General features: G+C 44.9%; 1 protein-coding gene across 2 annotated transcripts; it reads left to right on the forward strand.

The window, feature by feature from the left end:
• The first annotated feature begins 9,100 nt into the window (after positions 1-9,100).
• Positions 9,101-19,786, forward strand: HERPUD1 (homocysteine-inducible, endoplasmic reticulum stress-inducible, ubiquitin-like domain member 1). 2 transcript variants are annotated; one of them, XM_012657430.1, is made up of 8 exons: positions 9,101-9,431; positions 12,046-12,123; positions 12,217-12,291; positions 13,808-13,938; positions 16,051-16,173; positions 16,751-17,101; positions 18,395-18,500; positions 19,032-19,786. In XM_012657430.1, the coding sequence occupies exons 1-8, from the start codon at positions 9,291-9,293 to the stop codon at positions 19,194-19,196; spliced, it is 1,170 nt and encodes a 389-aa protein (XP_012512884.1). In that variant the 5' UTR covers positions 9,101-9,290; the 3' UTR covers positions 19,197-19,786. The 2 variants fall into 2 exon arrangements, with proteins under 2 accessions (XP_012512884.1, XP_012512885.1); XM_012657431.1 differs by having other exon boundaries at positions 9,143-9,431; positions 12,220-12,291.
• Positions 19,787-19,987: the final 201 nt, after the last annotated feature.

A 19,987-nucleotide genomic window follows, 5' to 3' on the forward strand; every position in this document is an offset into this window, starting at 1 on the left:
TTTGATAAAGTGATGGGTCAGAGACCAGGGATTGAGGAATGAATTTGTGGAGAGGAAAGGAAAGCAGTGGACGTGCTTATGGACCTCATACTCGAGTGAGCCAGCGATGGGGAGATCGAGGAAAACAGGGTGGAAATCTGAGGGAGCAATAGGCTCAAGGGAAGGTGTCTGGACTGCTGTTATCTTAGGGGGTGTACTAGTCAGGGTAACGCTGGGCTGTGCTGCGTAACAAATTGCCCTCTAAATCTCAGTGGCTTACGTGACAAAGATCTATTTCTGTTTTACAAATATTCCCATGACGGCCAGGCAGCTCTTCGGGGCCTCTCTTCTCCACATTGCCTCGAGACTCAATGATGGAAACTGCTTCCATCTTGTGAGGCCACCGCCTCAGCCAGTAGCTTCCAGCTCATTAAAGAAGGAAAGAGAGCTGGAAGGTCATGCACTGGTTTTTAAACGCTTTGGCCCAGAAAGGACAGGCTATTTCCACTCAAAGCCCATTAGCCAAGTAAGTCACATGGCTCCACCTAAGTGCAGGTGTGCTGGGAAATTCGGGGGAACATGTGAATGTTCATTGAGCGATAAATGTCTCCGTTACAGGGTAGGAGTAAGTAATAGAGACCTGAGTGTATTTATAGGTCAGAGGGGAGAGATTTAAGACGAGGAAGAGGGTAGCTGAAGAAGAGGTAGTAATGGCAAACCAACAAAACGTGGGGACATGTTTGCCAAGCAGCAGGAAAGGCAGAGTGGAATGAAGCCTGGTAGCCCACGGACGCAAAACTCTCAGGGCCCCTGTCCTTGTGACCTGCCCTGGTGGGGGCTCGCGAGCAGCAGTTCAGAGAGCACCTGCAGAAAGTGCAGGTGACATGTTCTCCAGGGAGGGGGCTGGTCGAGCAAGAAGGATGGAGGGCCAAGGCACAAGGGGTTCAAGGAGGATGACCAAAGCACGTGGACGTGGCTGACCAAGAGCTCCCAGATGGATGGAGAGGCCGGAAGTGAGCTAGCTGCGGGCTGGTGGCTTGAGGACACAAAGGATGTGCAATGGGCACAGGAGAGGGGACAGGGGAAGAACAAAGGGGAGCTGGGTCTTACATGTGTGCCCAAAGTTTGATGTTCTGGAGGAGGCAAACATTTGTGAGCAGTTTCAAGCCCTAAGGTGTCCACCGTTTGACTATGAGGCCCACGAAGGTGGCAGTTGGGATGAGTCTAGTCGCTGCTGGCCGGTAAGGAGACCTGAAGCCTCGGGGGAGGGCCCAGGGCAGCTGGAGGGACCAACCGGCACAGGGGTATTCAGTGTCTTGACTGCCGAGATAGCTGAAGGACTGCACGTCAGCTCTAAGAGGGACCACATCTGACTCGTCATTGCACTGCCGTATGCAGCCCAGGGCTCAGCACAGAGTAGGTGCTCAATGAATGTTTGTCAGGTGAATGAATGGATGACGAATGACTGGATCAAACAGTGAGGGGAGTGGGGCAAGATAAAGGGAGGTGAAGCTGGACGCTGGAGCTGTGAAGATGGGCAAGGGATGGAAAGGAAGCCCGTGAGCCCGTTGGCGTTGGCGAAGGTGCCGGGTGAGATCTTGGGAGAGAGGCCCAGAGGGCAATAGATTGTACCTGCAGACAGGTAAACCTTCAGATCGAGAAAGCCTGCTGAGATGCACACAGCCCCAGGAGGAGCCACGGGAGGGAGGGAGTGGGGAAAGAGCTTCCTTCACTGAGACGATATTCAAGGGTTCTTTCCTGGAGGAAGGCAGGTTGATTAACATGGGGAGGTTTTGGGTGCCAGCAAGGTACAGGGGGAGGGCCGGAGCCTGTTCACGAAGAACCAGACCCAGGGATTAATTCCTGAGACCTGCGCAATGGACGTGGGTATAAGGCAGGAAAGGCCGACCCGACGAGGTCAGGGACAGAGTTGGAAGAATGAGGTGTTGCACAGTCTGGTAACGACAGGAGGAAAAGTCCAGGGTTGAATGGGAGGGCTGAGCAAGCAGAAATAAATTCATGGAGGAGATGAAAAAGTGCCGCCATTTTAACAAGGATGTTGCTAGAAGCTATTTCTGTAGTCTTGCGCATCATTGCCGAACTGCTCTGTCTAGTCGGAAATCAGCTTGGGGAAGGTGGGGGTTTTGCTTGGGGGCAAAAAGAAAGAAAGTAACGTGCCATCCACATGCCACTTAGGGTACAGAAAAAATTCTGTGTACGTGAAAAGGTACATGAAATTTAAGAGAAATAATTTTTTCTTTTCTCTTTAAGGTACAATGCTGGACTGCAGTCAGAATATTTAGAAGCAGATGGGGAAATAAGAACATGGGCTTCTGAGGTTACCCGGAGCCTCAGACATCAGCCTCGACCCTTGCCCTAGAAGCTGGCCTGGAGGGCGGGGTCCACCTGACTCTTGTTTGCCCTGGAGCCAGACCAAGGCAGCCAAGAGGGTCATAAACCTGGAGCAATCTAGAGCAAAGTGGAACGTTTACACGGAGAGATTATTAAATCAGGTAGACGTCACCCGCCTGCCTGTCCTGTCCGAGATCTCAATGCCTTTTAGTAAGGATTTTTGTGGTGTGCTGACGGTTATTTGATTTGGATTCCTCGCTCTGTTGGAGGAAAGGCTGAGAAACAGCATTCAATAGAACAGAAAAGCCTGGGCAGGTGTTTTGTTTTGTTTTAATTGTGGTAAAAGACATAACATAAAATTCACCATTTTAACTATTTTTAAGTGTACAATTTCGTGGTATTTAGTACATAATGTTACGCAGCCAGCACTACTATCTAGCTCCAAAACATTTTCGTCACCCCAAAAGGAACGCCTGGACCCACTGAGCAATAACTCCCCACTAACCCCTGGCAACCACTCATCTGCTTCCTGTCGCTATGTTTGCCTATTCTAGATATTTCGTATAAATAGATACAATATGTGACCTTTTACGTCTGGCTTCTTTCACTTAGCATAAGATTTTCAAGGATCATCCGAGTTGCAGCATGTATTAGCGCTTCATTCTCGTTTACAGTTTGACTGAATAACATTGCATCGCGTGGATATACCACATTTTGTTTACCCATTCAGCCGCTGGTGGGTCGTTTCTACCTTTTGCTGCTATTGCAAATAATGCTGCGATGAATATTCACAGACAAATTTTTGTTTCAACTCTTGTTCTTCTATTCTTTTGGATATATACCTCAGAGAAGAATTGTTGGGTCATATGGTAATTCTATGTTTGACTTATCGAGCAACGCTGGGTACGTTTTGAAACTTTGTATGGGCTGAGTTTAAAAGAGCACCTTGCAGTTAACTGTCAGACCCATTCTGCTGCTGCCATAGCCTGGCCAGACTTGACTGGCCACACCCCTTGGTGTCTTCTATTCAAGAGATATTTTGGGGTTCTCTAAAACCAGCTCAGTTTTAATTTTCTTCAATTTAAGAAATGCATGTAACAAACACATTAAAGAGACAAGTGGCACAGTCATGAAGTAACAGGAAAGTGGATGCCACAAACCCTCAAAAGTTGAGAATCAGGCCGGGCGCGGTGGCTCACGCCTGTAATCCTAGCACTCTGGGAGGCCGAGGCAGGCGGATTGTTTGAGCTCAGGAGTTCGAGACCAGCCTGAGCAAGAGCGAGACCCCGTCTCTACCAAAAATAGAAAGAAATTAATCGGACAGCTAAAAATACATAGAAAAAAAATTAGCCGGGCATAGTGGCGTGTGCCTGTAGTCCCAGCCACTCAGAAGGCTGAGGCAGGAGGATCGCTTGAGCCCAGGAGTTTGAGGTTGCTGTGAGCTAGGCTGACGCCACGGCACTCTAGCCTGGGCAACACAGTGAGACTCTGTCTCAAAAAAAAAAAAAAGTAGAGAATCACAGTCTGAGATCCCTCCTTCTTTCAAACTAAAACACTTCCCTATCACTGCCGGCAATTTTAAGGGAGGATTTGTCTCAGGGGCAACTTCTAGAAAGGAAAGAGAGGTGCTCTGGCTTAGCGTGGGCAGGAGAGTGGCCATGGGATGGGTTTCGTGAGTGCAGAACAGGCTGCCCATTTCCTGAGCTAGAGAAGATGGCTTTTGTGTGTGGTCAAGTTAGGACTTCAGAAATGACCATGAAAGGCAGAGTTTCTGGTTGGAGTTTGAATTATTTGGGGGATCTCTAGAAACAAAACAAAACAAGACAGGTCTTGGTTCCTCCATCCCTCTCCCCCCTTAGAATTTAAACAAGATTTAGGTCACAGCAGAGACACAGCAACGCAGCAGTGCTGCTACAATCAAGTTGAAAATTTCCTTCGTCCTTTGATTGTCACGTTTCTAGAAATCCCATTTAAGAATACGGATTCCCCGTCAGCTCTCTGTTTTTCTTTCCCTGATCTTCTTTCCCTCCTGGTTTATTTCTATGTCTTCTTTTCCCACTTTTTTCACTCTTCTTTTTTGGTCTATCCTAGTGCTGGTCCACGCTGCCTCTTGAATGGACCAGTTGGCTTTCCTGGCTTCAAGTCTCTCCCCGACCATATTGACGCCGTGTATCCATACTGATTCTGACCACGTCCCTTCTGCTGCTCAAAAACCTCCCACTGCCCACAAAATAAGGCCCAAATGCCCAAGGGTGACCATTCAAAGTCTTTTCTGAGCTGATCCCAAAACTTCTTTCCGGTCTTACCTCTCACTGACATTATTATTATTATTATTGTTATTTTAAAATAAACCCAGTATTACTGTCACCCTTAACTAGTGGTTCCCAAATCTATCCCTTGAACAGGTGCCCCGTTGGATGCATCAGGCCCTGTTGGGTAGGCCTGAAATGGGACACAGACATCCGTACTATTTTTAAAAAATATTTTTAAATTGAGGTATAATGTAAATGCAGAGAAATGCACAAATTCTTAAGTGTACACTTGATCAGTTTTGACAAATGTCTATGTTTCTGTAACCCATACCCCTATCAAGGCAGAGAACATTTCATCACCCCAGAGATTTCCTTCATGCCCAGTGGTGTGCTGGTAAAAGTTTAACAGATGGCTCCCTGGGGGGAAAACAAGCTCTGATTTATACTGTCTGTTGATCTCTGTGGTGTAAATACTCCTACTATGGCCAATTTCCAGCTGTCGATGTGATGTCACCGAAAGCAGAGTTGGGAAGATAGACTCGTATCAGTTTTCCTGAACTAGTACGAGCCGGCTTCAGCACGCCACTGCCATGCCCCTCCCAAGTCAATCTCTGCCACCCACATCCCCAGGCAACCACTCCTCTGTTTTCTGTCACCATAGATGAGTTTTGCTTATTCTAGAGTTTTAAAATCATATAATATGGACTCATTTTGTCTGGTTCTTGCATTCAACATGGTTTTGAGATTCATTCATGTTGTTGCATGTGTGAGTAGTTTGTTCCTTTTTATTACTGAGTTGTATTCCATTTTATAGATATACCATAATTTGTGTAACTAGTTTCCTGTTGATGGACACCTGACGGCTCCTAGTATTTGGTGGTATTATGAACAAAGTTGCCATAAACATTCTCATGCAAGTCTTTGTATGGACATGTGTTTTCATTTCTTTTGGGTAAATCTCCATGAGCGTAATGGCTGGGTTATCGGGTAGGTGTGTGTGTAACTTTATGAGAAACTGCCAGACCAATTTCCACAGGGGTTGTACCATTTTACACTCCAACCAGCCTTGCATGAGCCTTCTGCTTGTCTATGTCCTCACCATGGGTGTTGTGGGACTCTTCGTGTCTTCATCTGTTTTGTGCTGCTATAATAGAATACCACAGACGGGGTAATTTATAACGCACAGAGATGTATTGGCTCAAAGTTCTGGAGGCTGGGAAGTCCAAGAGCAAGGTGCCAGCATCTTGCCGGGGTCTTCTTGCTACATTATAACATGCCAAAAAGCATCACATGGCAGAGGGCAAAGGGGGGAAGGAGAGGAGGTGGGGGTGGAGAGAGAATGCATACAAGAGGAGGTAAACCCACTCCCTCAGCAAGGAATCCACTCTCAGGATAACAGCATTAGTGCATTTAGCCTAAATATCTCTTAAAGGTGCCACCTGTCAATGCTGTCACGATGGCAATTAAATGTCAACGTGAGTTTGGGAGGGGACAAACATTCAAATCATAGCACTCCACGTTTAAAAAGAGTTCCTTGTGTGATTTTGTTGCACAGCCAGATTCAGAACCACTGGACTGGATTCTTTGCAGTCCTCTAAATATTAATGGCTAACGTTTATTGAGCACTTACTAAATGTCTGGGTCTGTCCCAAGAGTTTTAACAATGTTATACCATTTAAGCCTCACAACAACCCTATGCAATAAATACTATTATTAGGTACCGAAAAGTTAATCAATTTGCCCAACTAGTAAACGGCAAAAGCTGGGTTTGAAAACAAGCAGATTTGGCGCTGGGCCCATGAGTTTAACCACTGAGCTATACTTTCCCGTACAAATTCTGTATATAAAGTTACTGGCACCCCATTGGGCTTAATCAATAATTGCCACCGTTATTATTTTTATTCAAATCCTACCCATCTTTCAAAGTTCAGCTCAGCTCAAATTCCACCTCTTCCATCAAGTTTTCTTGGACTCCCTCTCTTCTCTTTTTCTCAAATATAATCATAAGTGCTTCAGGAATGTATGAAGCTTTGGATTGTCTTTTATTTCTGTATTTTTGTTATCACGCCATTATATTCGTAAGGTCACAGAGAGCAGGGTCATGCTGTGTTGATCTTTCTACTCTTGGCACACTTGTTGACTCGAATTTAGTGTTTTCCTAAATGTATAAGCAGAATCACCAAAGTCCTTTAAAAGGACTCTCATTTGTGAGTTAACTCAAGAGGGAATTACAGAAGTTGGATTATCTTTTCCCCTAGGACAAAAAACTACACTCCTGTACCCTGGATGAGCTTTTTTTTTTTTGAGACAGAATCTCACTCTGTCACCCCAGCTAGAGTGCAGTGGCATCCTAGCTCACAGCAACCTCCAACTCCTGGGCTCAAGTGATCCTCCTGCCTCAGACTCCCGAGTAGCTGGGACTACAGGCATGCGCCACCATGCCCGGCTAATTTTTTCTATTTTTAGTAGAGACGGGGTCTCACTCTTGCTCAGGCTGGTCTCGAACTCCTGAGCTCAAACAATCCACCTGCCTCAGCCTCCCAGAGTGCTAGGAATACAGGCGTGAGCCACCATGCCCGGCCTGGATGAGCTGTCTTAAGGGGCCCTGAGGTTTGTCACTGCAGGGGAAACCATGCTACCGGCATACTGAACTTCTCAATGAAGCCATTGCCTCCCGCCTCACTGCCTCCTCTAAGGCCTGTGCTTGCTTCATCTGGGCTTGCCCCACTGGTTAGCTTCTAGCTAGCAGCAAGGCTGCCAGATCACCATCAGTCATTTTCTCCCATCCTGATGTATGAAGAACTACATAATTTGTGGGGCCCAGTGCAAAATGAACATGCAGGGCTTCTGTTTAAAATGTATTAAGAAATTTTCAGATGGTAGCAGTAGAGCATTAAACCAAGCATGGGGCCACATCTGACTGCACAGATCCCACGCCCATGAAGCCAGCCTTGAAAAGGGTCAGAGCCCTCCTTAAGCAGAAGAAAACCAGTTACTGAAAGCTGAGCATAGGGCCAGTTTATCTCCAAAGCGCTCAACCTCCCTTCTTAATATAAATACAGCTGAGAAAGAAACCACTCTGTGTTCTATTAAGGCCGATTGTATGGGTTGAATTGTGTCCGCCAAAAAGATGTTGGAAGTCCTAACGCCCAGTACCTATGAATTTGACAATATTTGGAAACAAGGTCTTTGCAGATGATCAAGTTAAGATGAGGTCATTAGAGTGTGTCCTAATCCAGCATGACTGGTGTCCTTATAAAAAGAAGTTTGGACACAGAGCTAGACAAGCTTAGAGGGAAGATGATGTGAACATGCGCGTACATACACACACACACACACACACACACACACACGCATGCACGCACACGTGGAGAAAGCCACGTGAAGATGCAGGCAGAGACTGGGGTGATACACCCACAAGCCAAGGAATACCAAAGATTGCCAGCAAACTACCAGAAGCTAGGAGAGTAACCGACTGACTCTCCCTCACAGCCTCAGAGGGAACCAACCCTTAACACCTTGATCTCAGACTTTCAGCTTCCAGAACTGTCAGACAATAAATTCCTGCAGCTTAAGTCACCCCGTTTGTGGTTCTTTGTCACGGCAGCTGCAGCAAACTAATACACCCACCCACCAGACCAGGCTCCTCCTGTTATCCTCCTGCCCTTGTCAAGCTCCTGACACACCTGAAAGAACAGGTGTCCCAACGTACTTGGAACAACAATGGGCCAAGGCAATGTCAGTTTTGTATTTCAAGACTTTTTTTCCTGCAAAGGAAGAGGGAGTGAATCCGAGAGCGCTGCCCTCCTTGTCTCAGCCCCAATGCAATGGAAGCACGTGTGTGTCCTGTAAAGCCGTGGGGGCTCCAGGGTCTCACAGTGTAAGCCCACGGCTGCCGCCTCGCCATGGTAACAAGGGTGCTGTCATTCGGGGGTGGGACGGTGCCAGCTAAATTGGCAACAGCTGCCTGATGTCTCCCTCCTCTCGGTCTGAGAAAGATCGGGACTTGCTTCTTCCTTGCCCGTCTACCGGGCATCTGGAGAGCCCTCAGGGGTGGGCTCACACGGGGGTCCGCCCAGCTATTCTGAGAGCCGTGGCCAGTGTCAGGAGGGAAGGCCTCCCCTTTACAACGGCTGTGCGGCCACCGGAGGAGGGCAAAGGGAGGTGGGCCCTGGCGCCCGGGGTCAAAAGGGGCGGGGGTGCGGCTTTGTGAGGAAACAATTTGCAGAGACTGCCAAACTGGAGTCAGCCGGGATGCCCCCGCCCCACCCCCGCCTCAGGCGCCTTCAGCAACCCGAGCTAGAAGAGCGCCCCCCGCAACTCCTAAGGACCGAGCCTCGCGCGCAGGCCGCAGGGAACCCAAATATGGCCCCCGAAGCCGGGCTCCCGGGCCGCAGCCGCGACTCGGGGTGACGCAACGGCGGCGGGTTGCATCAGCCCGCGCCCGCGTGCTCAGCCCGCCCTTCCGCCGCCCGGATCGGGGCGCCGATTGGGCCACGTTAGGGCAGTGCCTCCGCCTCAGCCAATGGGCAGCAGCCACAGAGGGTTCTGTCCGCAGAGCCTGGGCGCGGGGCGCAAATAAAAGGCTCCCGCGGCGGGGGGCGCGCATCCCAGAGACGCGAACCGTCGTTTCGGAGCTTGAGGGCGGCCGGGACGCCGCCGGCCTGGCACCTCCGAGCGCAGCCGAGCACCCACAGTGCCGCCGACATGGAGCCGGAGCCTGAGCCGGTCACGCTCCTGGTGAAGAGCCCCAACCAGCGCCACCGCGACTTGGAGCTGAGCGGTGACCGCGGCTGGAGCGTGGGCCAACTCAAGGCCCACCTGAGCCGCGTCTACCCCGAGCGTCCGGTGAGAGAGCCCCGACTTCCCCTTAGGGATGCCACGTCCGCCTCTCCTTTCCTGTGGCCGCCTCCTTCACCGGCTTCCTACCCCGGCTGACCCTCGCCTGGTCACCCACCCCAGGACTGTGGTCTCCCGCTTCCTTGCCCCACCGCCGTAGGCGCCCCTCTGCTTGTCCAGTGGCTGTCACCTCCTCCTCCCAGGCCGCCATCACCCACCCCCGCGGCTGGCTGCCGTCCAGTGTCCTCAAGCCCCCCAAAGCTGTCACACTCCTGCCCCACCTCCCCAGACCCCTTCCTCGTCCCCAGATCTGGCATCCGGCTTTAGCCAAACTACTGAAACAGCAGTTTGACCTTGGGTGAGTCGTTTCACCCTCCAAGCCTCAGTTTCCTCCAAATGGCCGAGAGACTAGGTGTTCCTGATTTGGCTTGCATCCGGTGGCTACAAATAAGAAACAGAAAAATGCTGTGAAGTGAGGTTTCTGAATGTCGCCTCTCCACGGGGAGAGGAGAGTGGTGCCAGCCCCCGGCCAGTGTAGAGAAGGGTGGTGCGCGCCCAGGCACAGTGTGTTTAAGGTCCCACACCCAGGAGCAGGACGTGGCTCTTCCCCTCCCTGTCCACCTTCCGCCCTGGCCCCTCCCTGTCGCACTGGACTGCACAGCCATTGCTTGGTCCCAGGGAGGAGCCCCGTGCACTTTGTGGCAAAAAGAGATTTAGAAGGGAAGCAGGCAAGAGTCGCCTTGGATCTGGTTTTAAGACTTCAGTCCCTCAGTTAGGGAGACTTCCTTGCTTTGTTTTGGTTGACATATCTGTCAGCATCAACCTTAGCGCAGCCCGCCCTTCCTCCCACGTGATGAGGCTGTGAGCTGGACCTTCCTGTATTTACTTTCTGCTCTGATATTATGTAAGTGTCAGCAGTGTTCCTTACTGCCCACAAGTGTAATTCTCCAACAGACAGGAGAGGGCATCTAGGCAGGAAAAGATCGTGAAGTTGTGCGTTCTTATCTGAAGAGTTCCAACCCGTTATAGCTCCTGTATCTGTTTTGTTTTGTTTTTTATATGGTCAAGAATGTAGAAGTGAGTTTTCCTTCTCAGTGGGTATATTGGAATTTGTTATTTAGTAATTTCCAGTGTCCTTTAGAATTCACCTCTGCACGCGCTGCAGTTTCATCACAGCTGCTTCCAAGAAACTAGGTGGCCATCTGCTGTGAGATTAGGTACACAAATTGTGAAGCAGGTGTAGCCTGTAGTTGCATCATTTGGTAAAAGGCAGTGTTTTGGAGGAGAGTTTTCCTTGAGGACTTCCTTGGGTGAGGGACATCACGCCTCTTTGTTAAGTCTAAAGACCTAAGATTGTAAATAATAGATCTCTCAAGTATACGAATTTGTGTTTAAAAACTATTATGGCTGAAGCATACTTATCATTTGTTTTCTACAGTATAAAATGGTATGACGTGAGAAACTGTAACAGTTGTTTGCTTAACATATTTAATTTTTTTCAAGTCAGCCTTCTGGGTGAGGACACAGAGTGTTAATTCAGGTCTTTAAAAGCAGGGAGAATAATTCAAAACCACGGGAAGCTGTGGTTTTCAAACCTTTTCTGGTGGTTGAACTCTTTACTGTAAAGCAGGACTCCATATATACAATAGATAGTAATTTACAAATTCATGTGTATAGCATTTACCTATAAAGTCCATCAGTGAGAACCGTGGTGAACACAGCATCCAGTATGTTTATTTTGCTTTAGTTACACAGTGTCAAAAAGTCCTGATGTATGTAGATAAGCAGATGCAGTTTTTCTCTGTTTTCTTTTGTTTGTTTTTAAAAGCTTGCTTTATAATCCCAGGCTGCTTGGCAGGAACACCTTTATCCCAACTTTTCCATAATCAGTTATTCTGAAAAGAATAGGTTGACAAATTGGTAATCTCTAGTGTACTGACTTTGGTATAATGTATAATTTTAGACTGTTATTTTTAAGTACAATTTAAGGAGTTAAAAATAGATTTTAAAAGTGATGTTTGCATGAAAGTGTGTGAAGTCCCTATAGTATGGGAGAGAAGAGGGGTTGGTTTCTTGACTCTTTAGCAGCAAATGACCTTGGACAAGTCAATTTCTCAGGCTTTCTCCCCTTAAAATACAGATACTAAATCTCATAGGGTTGTTGTGTTTGTATATTGGGAAATCCACTGTGAGAGCTTAAGTTTAAAATTGCTTCATGTCATTTCCGGGGCAATGGTAGGTGGTTTTGGTGAAGGCTGACCTTGGAAGTACCCTGAGTTTTCTCTGAAAGCAAACTCAGTTGCTGTTGGAGCCCTAAATAAAATTTGTGTTTTTAGGGGCACAAAGCAGTTTCACTGGGAGTTAAGAAGTCAAGTATGTTGCCATAGGTTTTGTGGACTGGAGATAATTTGCCATCCTAAATTTATTTGCATGTGAGAGACCAGTTTAAACTTAAGCACTTTCTAAATAAAAGGTTTGTATACAGGGCCTTTGAAACAGTATTTTCTTGTGATACGAGAGGGAAAACGCATATTAAGATTATTTGTATGAAGCAGTTTCTTATGTGCTGGGGACTTGCGGGGGCTAAGTGCTAACCTGTGTTACTCTTTCTTTCCATGATCAGCGTCCAGAGGACCAGAGGTTAATTTATTCTGGGAAGCTGTTGTTGGATCACCAATGTCTCAGGGACTTGCTTCCAAAGGTACAGCACTTCCACGTTTTCTTTTGAATGCTTTTAAGCATTTACCAGATTGAGTTCAAATCCTTAAGTAAGTAATTCCTTTATTGCTTTTAGCAGGAAAAACGACATGTTTTGCATCTGGTGTGCAGTGTGAAGAGTCCTTCAAAAATGCCAGAAATCAACACAGAGGTATGTTTGCTTTTTCGTGATTATAACAATTTGTATCATTCAGACTCTTGGAGTAATAAAAGGAAGTTGAATAAAATTCTCGAGAGGTTTTATAGTCTTTTTGCCAAATAATATTTTATTTCTTCCCCAAGAATTAGAAACTGTGTTATCAATACAAGTGAGCGTTTACTATAATAGTAGTAGACTGATCTGTTAGTGCTATAGTGGAAAAATGGAGTTAGACATTATACCACCTTCTGGAATATGATTTGATGTACAATACCACATATCCAGATCACTGGACTAGCAGGACACTTGAAAATGGGTTTTTATTGATTTTTAGCACATAAGTTTCTTCTAAGGAACCATTAATTTTTTTTTTTTTTTTTTTTTTTTGAGACAGAGTCTCGCTCTGTTGCCAGGGCTAGAGTGAGTGCCATGGCGTCAGCCTAGCTCACGGCAACCTCAGACTCCTGGGCTCAAGCGATCCATCTGCCACAGCCTCTCAAGTAGCTGGGACTACAGGCATGCGCCACCATGCCTGGCTAATTTTTTTCTATATATATTTTTAGTTGTCCAGATCATTTCTTTCTGCTTTTTAGTAGAGATGGGGGTCTCGCTCTTGCTCAGGCTGGTCTCGAACTCCTGACCTTGAGTGATCCACCCACCTCGGCCTCCCAGAGTGCTAGGATTACAGGCGTGAGCTGCAGCACCCGGCCAGGAACCATTAATTTTTATAAAGAGTAAAAAAGTGAATACATTTCCTTCGAAAATTTTCATTGTGATTATTTAGTTGGATTGGAAAAGGCCACAGTATTTCTCAAGTGATTGCTAAAAGACTTATGTGTGTTTTGCTTTCTTTCCTTTTATTTATTTATTTGTAAAGAGATGGGGTCTTGCTACGTTACCCAGGCCAATCTTGAATTCCTGACCTCAAGCAATCCCCCCACTCCAACTTCCCGAGTATCTGGGACTACAGGCATGTACCATGGTGCCTGGCTTTAAAGACTTATGTTTGACAGTCAAAAGCATTAATTTTTCATTTCACAGCGTTTATTCAAATATACACTGTTAATATTCCAGTGTGGTGATGCATTCTAAATTTGTATCACAACTGTATTTCCTAAGACATCAGAACATAGCATAGGAAATTCCCTTTCCTTTAGGTCACTAGCTAGATTGTATTTATAAATCTTGTTGGTCAAATTTAATTTCCGGGATGAGTAAATTTAGTACCATAAGACGTATAAAGCATCATCAAGAAACTTTCTCACCAGTGATAACATCCTTGGAAGATTTTAGTGCAACTGCAGCATAGTTACTCTAGGAAAAAATTCTGAATTTTTTTAGTATCTGTATATTGAAAATTCTGTTGAACAAATTTCAGAATATTTTTTGCATAATATTGCATCTGTTTAATTTTGTCACGATCGGAAGTGGGAGGTAGGAAGCCAGTCACAGCAAAATAGTTCTTTTAGCTTGATTTCAGACAGTTGCATCAGATCCTTTGTTCTGTGTTCATATTACACTTACTTAGGTTGCTGAATCCACAGAGCAGCCCACTGGTCCTAATCAGGGACAGTATCCTGGGGATTCCTCAAGCGATGGTTTAAGGCAAAGGGAAATCCTTCGGAACCTTTCTCCCTCTGAATGGGAGAACATCTCAAGGTGAGTGTTACAGTAAAGAACCAGGTTTATACAACATGCATGTGCCTCATTTGCATCAATTTAAGAATAGATGTGTTTATGGGGGGCAGGGGGGCAAGGGCAACATACGTAACCTAAACATCTGTACCCCCGTAATATGCTGAAATAAAAAAAAAGAAAAAAAAAAAAGAATAGATGTGTTTACACATATAAGTCAGAACTTTAAGATATACAGAACTTTGGCTTTATGAAAGACTAAAGATCTCATATTTAACTTATTACATAGCCTTTTAGTAAAATATTTTTAAAAGGAGGTGACACATGTATTGAAAATGCAAGCATTTGCTTCCTGCGTGGGCGTGCTTTCCATCGTGCCGACCACTGGGGTGCCCTCATGGTGGGGAATCAGTGGTGCTGCAGCAAGAACAGCTGTGCTAAGCATTGCGCAGCTGCTTTGCTGAGTGGCTCGGTGCTTTGTTTACTGTAACAATGGGAAAACGTCCATTTCTGTAGAGCGAGTATGGCTTTCCTTTAGAGCAAAAACCAGAACTGACTAAATGCTCTGATATTTGGATTTTATCATTCCTGGAACACCTTTTTATGAAAGTAATTTTGGGAAAAAATAATTTGTTAAGTACAAGTTGAAATTCTCCAATTCCCCTGTGCCCCTTTTCTTAGATTTTTGCTAAAGCCGGGTATTTGATGGATGAGGTTTTCTTTTCTTTAATGGAACTTTCAAATATACACAAAAGTAGAGGGGACTGTATAATGAATCCCCACACCATCACCCAGGCCTGATAATGATCAAAGTTTTGCCATACTTGCCTCATCTATTGCCCCCTTCCCCCCCTTTTTTTGAAGTATTTAAAAGTAATTCCCAGACATCATGTTATTTCATCCCTATATACTTCAGTATATAACTGTAAAAACATTTTAGTTATGTGTTTACAATGCCATCATCATCAGATGTAACAAAATTTAAAAAGCACTTTATCTTCTCATTTCCATGCGCTATAACTTTTTAAATGATCAAAAGCAGTATCATACCAAGACCTAGTTGTACTGGAATATTATTTTAGAAATATTCTGGGTATGGAATTTGGTTAAAAGACTGTCAGCATATAAATTGGCTAATTATTGGATAGAAAACAAAACTGCTTCCCTTATTCTGGCTGAACTACTTGAGAATTGAGCCCCATATTTGACTGCTTGAATTTCACCATATTTAAACTTGTTGATTTCATCTAACAAATATTTATTGAACATCCAGTGCATATACTTTTGCTTAAGGATATGACTTGACCTGCAGGGATGACCACAAAACCAACTCTCCTGATCTTCCTGCAATTCTATTAAAATTTCAATTTTGTGATGTGCTGCCAAAGGAGTTGGCTGTATAAGAAGCACAAAGCCAGAGTTGACTCCCGCATACGTGCCCTGCCTTAAACGGTTGAAGGCTTTGTTGCATGAGTGAAGAAACATGAGTTTGGCATCAAACAAAGCAGGTCTCAAATCCAGCTCTGCTTGCTCACTTGCTCAGTGACCTTGTACACATCCCTTGGCTTTCCTAAGCTGTGCTTGGGCTCTCCTCTGTAAAGTGGGAGCGAGAGCTCCCTCCCCACAGGATTGCTGGGGATCTAGCAACCTGTACAAGACACCAAGTGGTCAGTAAGCATGCACATGCATGCACAACTGTCGATTCAGATCTAGGGTCGGGGGAGAAATTTCCTTCAGGAAAGACTTTGGGAGAAATGTGGCTTTTGAGATATTCTCTAAAGGATGAACCGTAGGTTTAGACCTGCAATGAGACTCAGCAAGTTAAAAATTGGGTGGGATCTAGTTAACCTGAAAAGGTTCAGCTTGTTTATGCATCTGTGCACAAAAGAAGCAGCTGGCAAGGGCTCTTGTTTTCCTGCGGGATCTGGACCGTGGTAGGAGGGCTGTCATTCAGCACTTTCTGTGCTTGGGTTACACAGGTGCATCGTATGGTCACCCACCGTGTAACCACCATAAAGCCCATTCTTCTGTCTCTTTGATTTGAATATCTGATTTTAAACTTGGTTTTAATTTATTCATACTCAACCAACTCATAATGAGTGTTTTGTTGTTTTTTTTTTTTAAATCTATGTATAGGCCTGAAGCTGCCCAGCAGACATTCCAAGGTCTGGGACCTGGTTTCTCCGGCTACACACCCTATGGGTGGCTGCAGCTCTCCTGGTTCCAGCAGATCTACGCGCGGCAGTACTACATGCAGTAGTGAGTCCTTCCCACCATGCTAGATGGGGCTAGGGCTCCCAGGAATTGAGGGAAATTGCACGCATGTCACCTGTAAAGTTCAGAGTGGAGAAATGAGTGTATTTGCATAAGTCTCTGCAGAGCCCTGCTCTGCCTGGTTCTGAGGGTGGAGTAGAGTGTAAATGACAGCTGCTACCTGATTTGGGTATTGACGCAGAGTGTGTTGTCTGATACATAGTTTAACGACTTTATTTAGAATATGTTACTTCCTTTTCAATTTGTGGTATCTTTAAAGTTTTGCGAAAATTTTAATTTGCTACTGTGCCATAATCTTGTAGTGGCTTTGATATTTAATCTACATGAAATTTACCATGTGGCTTCTCTTAGAAAGGGTATTTACAGATAGGACCCAGAAAAGACATTTATAGATATGACTGTTAGTAGAGAAATTCTTCACTAAAGTGAAGAAAAATCAAATGTGTATGTACTTACTTAAAACTCTTAGCAGTAAAAGACTCGGGTATAAATAAGGTTATGAGAACCACAGTCTTCATGGTGCCTTGCTCTCAACAGTATCTGCCTGTGTCTTTTATTTCAGTTTAGCAGCCACTGCTGCATCAGGGGCTTTTGTCCCATCACCAAGTGCACAAGAGATACCTGTGGTCTCTGCACCTGCTCCAGCCCCTATTCACAACCAGTTTCCAGCCGAAAACCAGCCAGCCAATCAGAATGCTGCTCCTCAAGTGGTTGTTAATCCTGGAGCCAATCAAAATTTGCGGATGAATGCACAAGGTGGCCCGATTGTGGAAGAAGATGATGAGATAAATCGAGATTGGTTGGATTGGACCTATTCAGCAGCTACATTCTCCGTTTTTCTCAGTATCCTCTACTTCTACTCCTCCCTAAGCAGATTCCTCATGGTCATGGGGGCCACCGTGGTTATGTACCTGTAAGCAGATGGTTTCTCTTTCCTTCCCCCCCCATTACAAATTATACTACACTGTGACTCAAACCAAGTAGATTTTGCACTTTTTTGAGCAGTCGGTCATTACCAAAGGAGTTGTGTTTAAATTGTATATTATTCTGGTACCTTTAGTACGAGGAATTCATGGTTTGGTTGGGTGTTCGCAAGAACACATTAATCTTGTACTAATACAAGAAGAATATTTCCTCTTTTCCTGCAGACATGGTACTTTTCAGGCTCGTGAACCACAATGATATAGCCATGCTGAGGCATAGAAAGGAAAATTGTATTTGTGTTGAATAAGAACAGATTCGTCTTTATCAGGCCGCAGTTGCCTTCCGGGATAAAGTCAGCCCCTAACTGTTAGTACAGTCCTGAAGGGCCAGGGAACCTTTACAGACCTGATGTTTGGCTATAACAGTGGCCTGGAGCAGTAGTTCTCAAATGGGGATGATTTTGCAGCCACCCTCTCCAGGGAACATTTGGCAATGTGTGGAGACATTTTTGGCTGTCACAGCTAGGAGAAGAGGTCCTGCTGGCATCTGGTAGGTGGAAGCAAAGGATGTTAAATTTTCTATAATGCACAGGACAACTCCCACAGTAAATATTTTGCCCAATATGTCACTAGTGCCAAAGCTGAGAAAGCCTGGTCTAGAGTGATGGGTCTTTGTGGTTGAAACTAAAAGAAGTTTTTCCTTTGCAGTAAAAATGGATTTTTTTATTTTAGTCTTTAAATATTAAAAAAATTGGGAAATGTTTAGAATATAACACTCATGTATCCACAATTAATCATGGTTAATATTTTGTCATATTTGCTTCAAGACTTGGATTTAATTGGATTCTCCAAATAAAACTTCTAGTCAGTTTTTTCTATAATCTCTAGAATCGTATATTTAAGTGACCAAATTTAGCATATTATCATTGTTATATAGTACGTATAATTACAGCTTGGGGTGTGTATGTGTTTCCCCCCCACTGTGTTCAGGTTTTCAAGTGTGAGATTTAGTTCAGCTAAATAAGCATGTATTGAGCACATACTATGTGCCAGGTGCTGTTTATGTTACTGGGTGTACAATGATGAATAAAACAGTCCCTGCGTTCAAGAACCTGACGAACCAGTGAGAAAGTCTAGGAGACAGTGTGATAGGATGTCTCTGTGGATGGTCTTGCCGTGAGCTTCTAATCCAGGTGCTGCTGTGATTAGCGGAGGGGAATCTTAGATTCTTGAGTCACTCTGTGATATTAGCTAAGATGGACTTTTATATGCTTCCTTTGAAGGCATCATGTTGGGTGGTTTCCATTTAGACAGAGGCCAGTTCAGAACTTCCCAAATGACGGTCATCCTCCTGAAGCTGCTAATCAGGACCCCAACAATAACGTACAGGTACGGAGTCTCCATGGAGCCTGGCGGAGCTTGACGTGATTTGCCAGGCTCTCAGATCCTGACCCTTTAGATTTCTGGCCTTATGGTTTACCATTTTATTAGGCTAAATATTTCATGATTTTTTTTTTCAAATTTATTTTTAGAGTAGCAACTATTTTTAAAATATGGAATGTGCCATAAAATCTATCAGGTACTTTTGTCTTGTGGCAATTTGCATTTTTGCATATGTAAATAATGTTTTTTTAAAGCAACTATTTTGAGCATTCAGCTCTGTGAAGTGGTTAACTTAATTACTAGTTTAATAATAGTTGAATATATTTGCTGCATTTGCTTTGTTCTTTGCTGCCTGGAATATTCAAACTATGAAAACGTCATCAGCACAGTTGTGTTGTAGAAGCTTGAGAAAGAGCCCTGCCCAGCTTAGAGCATCATTTCCTGAGGTCCTGGCTGCCGCCTCTGTGGGACAAGGAGCCAGTTAGGTGGTGGTCATCACAGCCTAATTGTTTTCTCATTATGTTTCATTACCTGTAGGAAGGCACCGATCCTGAAACCGAAGACGCCAACCACCTCCCTCCAGACTGGGAGGTACTGGATGACGAGCAGACCAGCCCTTCATTTATGAGCACAGCATGGCTCGTCTTCAAGACTTTCTTTGCCTCTCTCCTTCCAGAAGGGCCCCCAGCCATAGCAAACTGATGGTGTTTGTGCCGTAGCTGCCATAGGCCTTGACAGGAGTGGAACGGATCATCTGACTCCAACTAGATTTCCTCACCTGGACGTGGCAGTGACTGAGTTATTAAAAAACCAACAAGGATGATATGCTTTTGTGATCAAGCAAAAGCAGAAAGATGTGAAGCCGTGATACAAATTGACGAACAAAAAATGCCCAAAGCTTCTCATGTCTTTATTCTGAAGAGCTTTAATATATACTGTATGTAGTCTAATAGGCATTGTAAGTAGAAGGCATTAGGTGTCGCATGTTTATGCTTGAACTTTTCCAGATGTATGTGTCTGCATGTGTGTTTATATATAGAATTCATAGATGCAGAAATGGTTCTGCTGGTACGATTTGATTCCTGTTGGAATGTTTAAATTACACTAAGTGTACTACTTTATATAATCAATGAAATTGCTAGACATGTTTTAGCAGGACTTTTCTAGGAAAGACTTACGTATAATTGCTTTTTAAAATGCAGTGCTTTACTTTAAACCAGGGGGAACTTTGCAGAGGTGAAAAACCTTTGCTGGGTTTTCTGTTCAATAAAGTTTTACTATGAATGACCCTGGCAGAGACTCCTGTCATCCTAGCAGTTTATTCTGTGTCCATTTTCTCTGGATGGTCAACAGTTGAGTTGTTGATTTTTAAGTAACCTGAATGGTTCTTTTTATAAAAAGACTGTACCAGTGAAGAATGATAAAGTAAGGCCGTGAAAGTGGTTTGGTGTTGGTTTGAGGCAGGATCGCGCTACGTTGCTGAGACGAGAGTA

This window comes from Propithecus coquereli, unplaced genomic scaffold (genome assembly GCF_000956105.1).
Source record: "Propithecus coquereli isolate 6110/MARCELLA unplaced genomic scaffold, Pcoq_1.0 Scaffold540, whole genome shotgun sequence".
Taxonomy (NCBI): domain Eukaryota; kingdom Metazoa; phylum Chordata; class Mammalia; order Primates; family Indriidae; genus Propithecus; species Propithecus coquereli.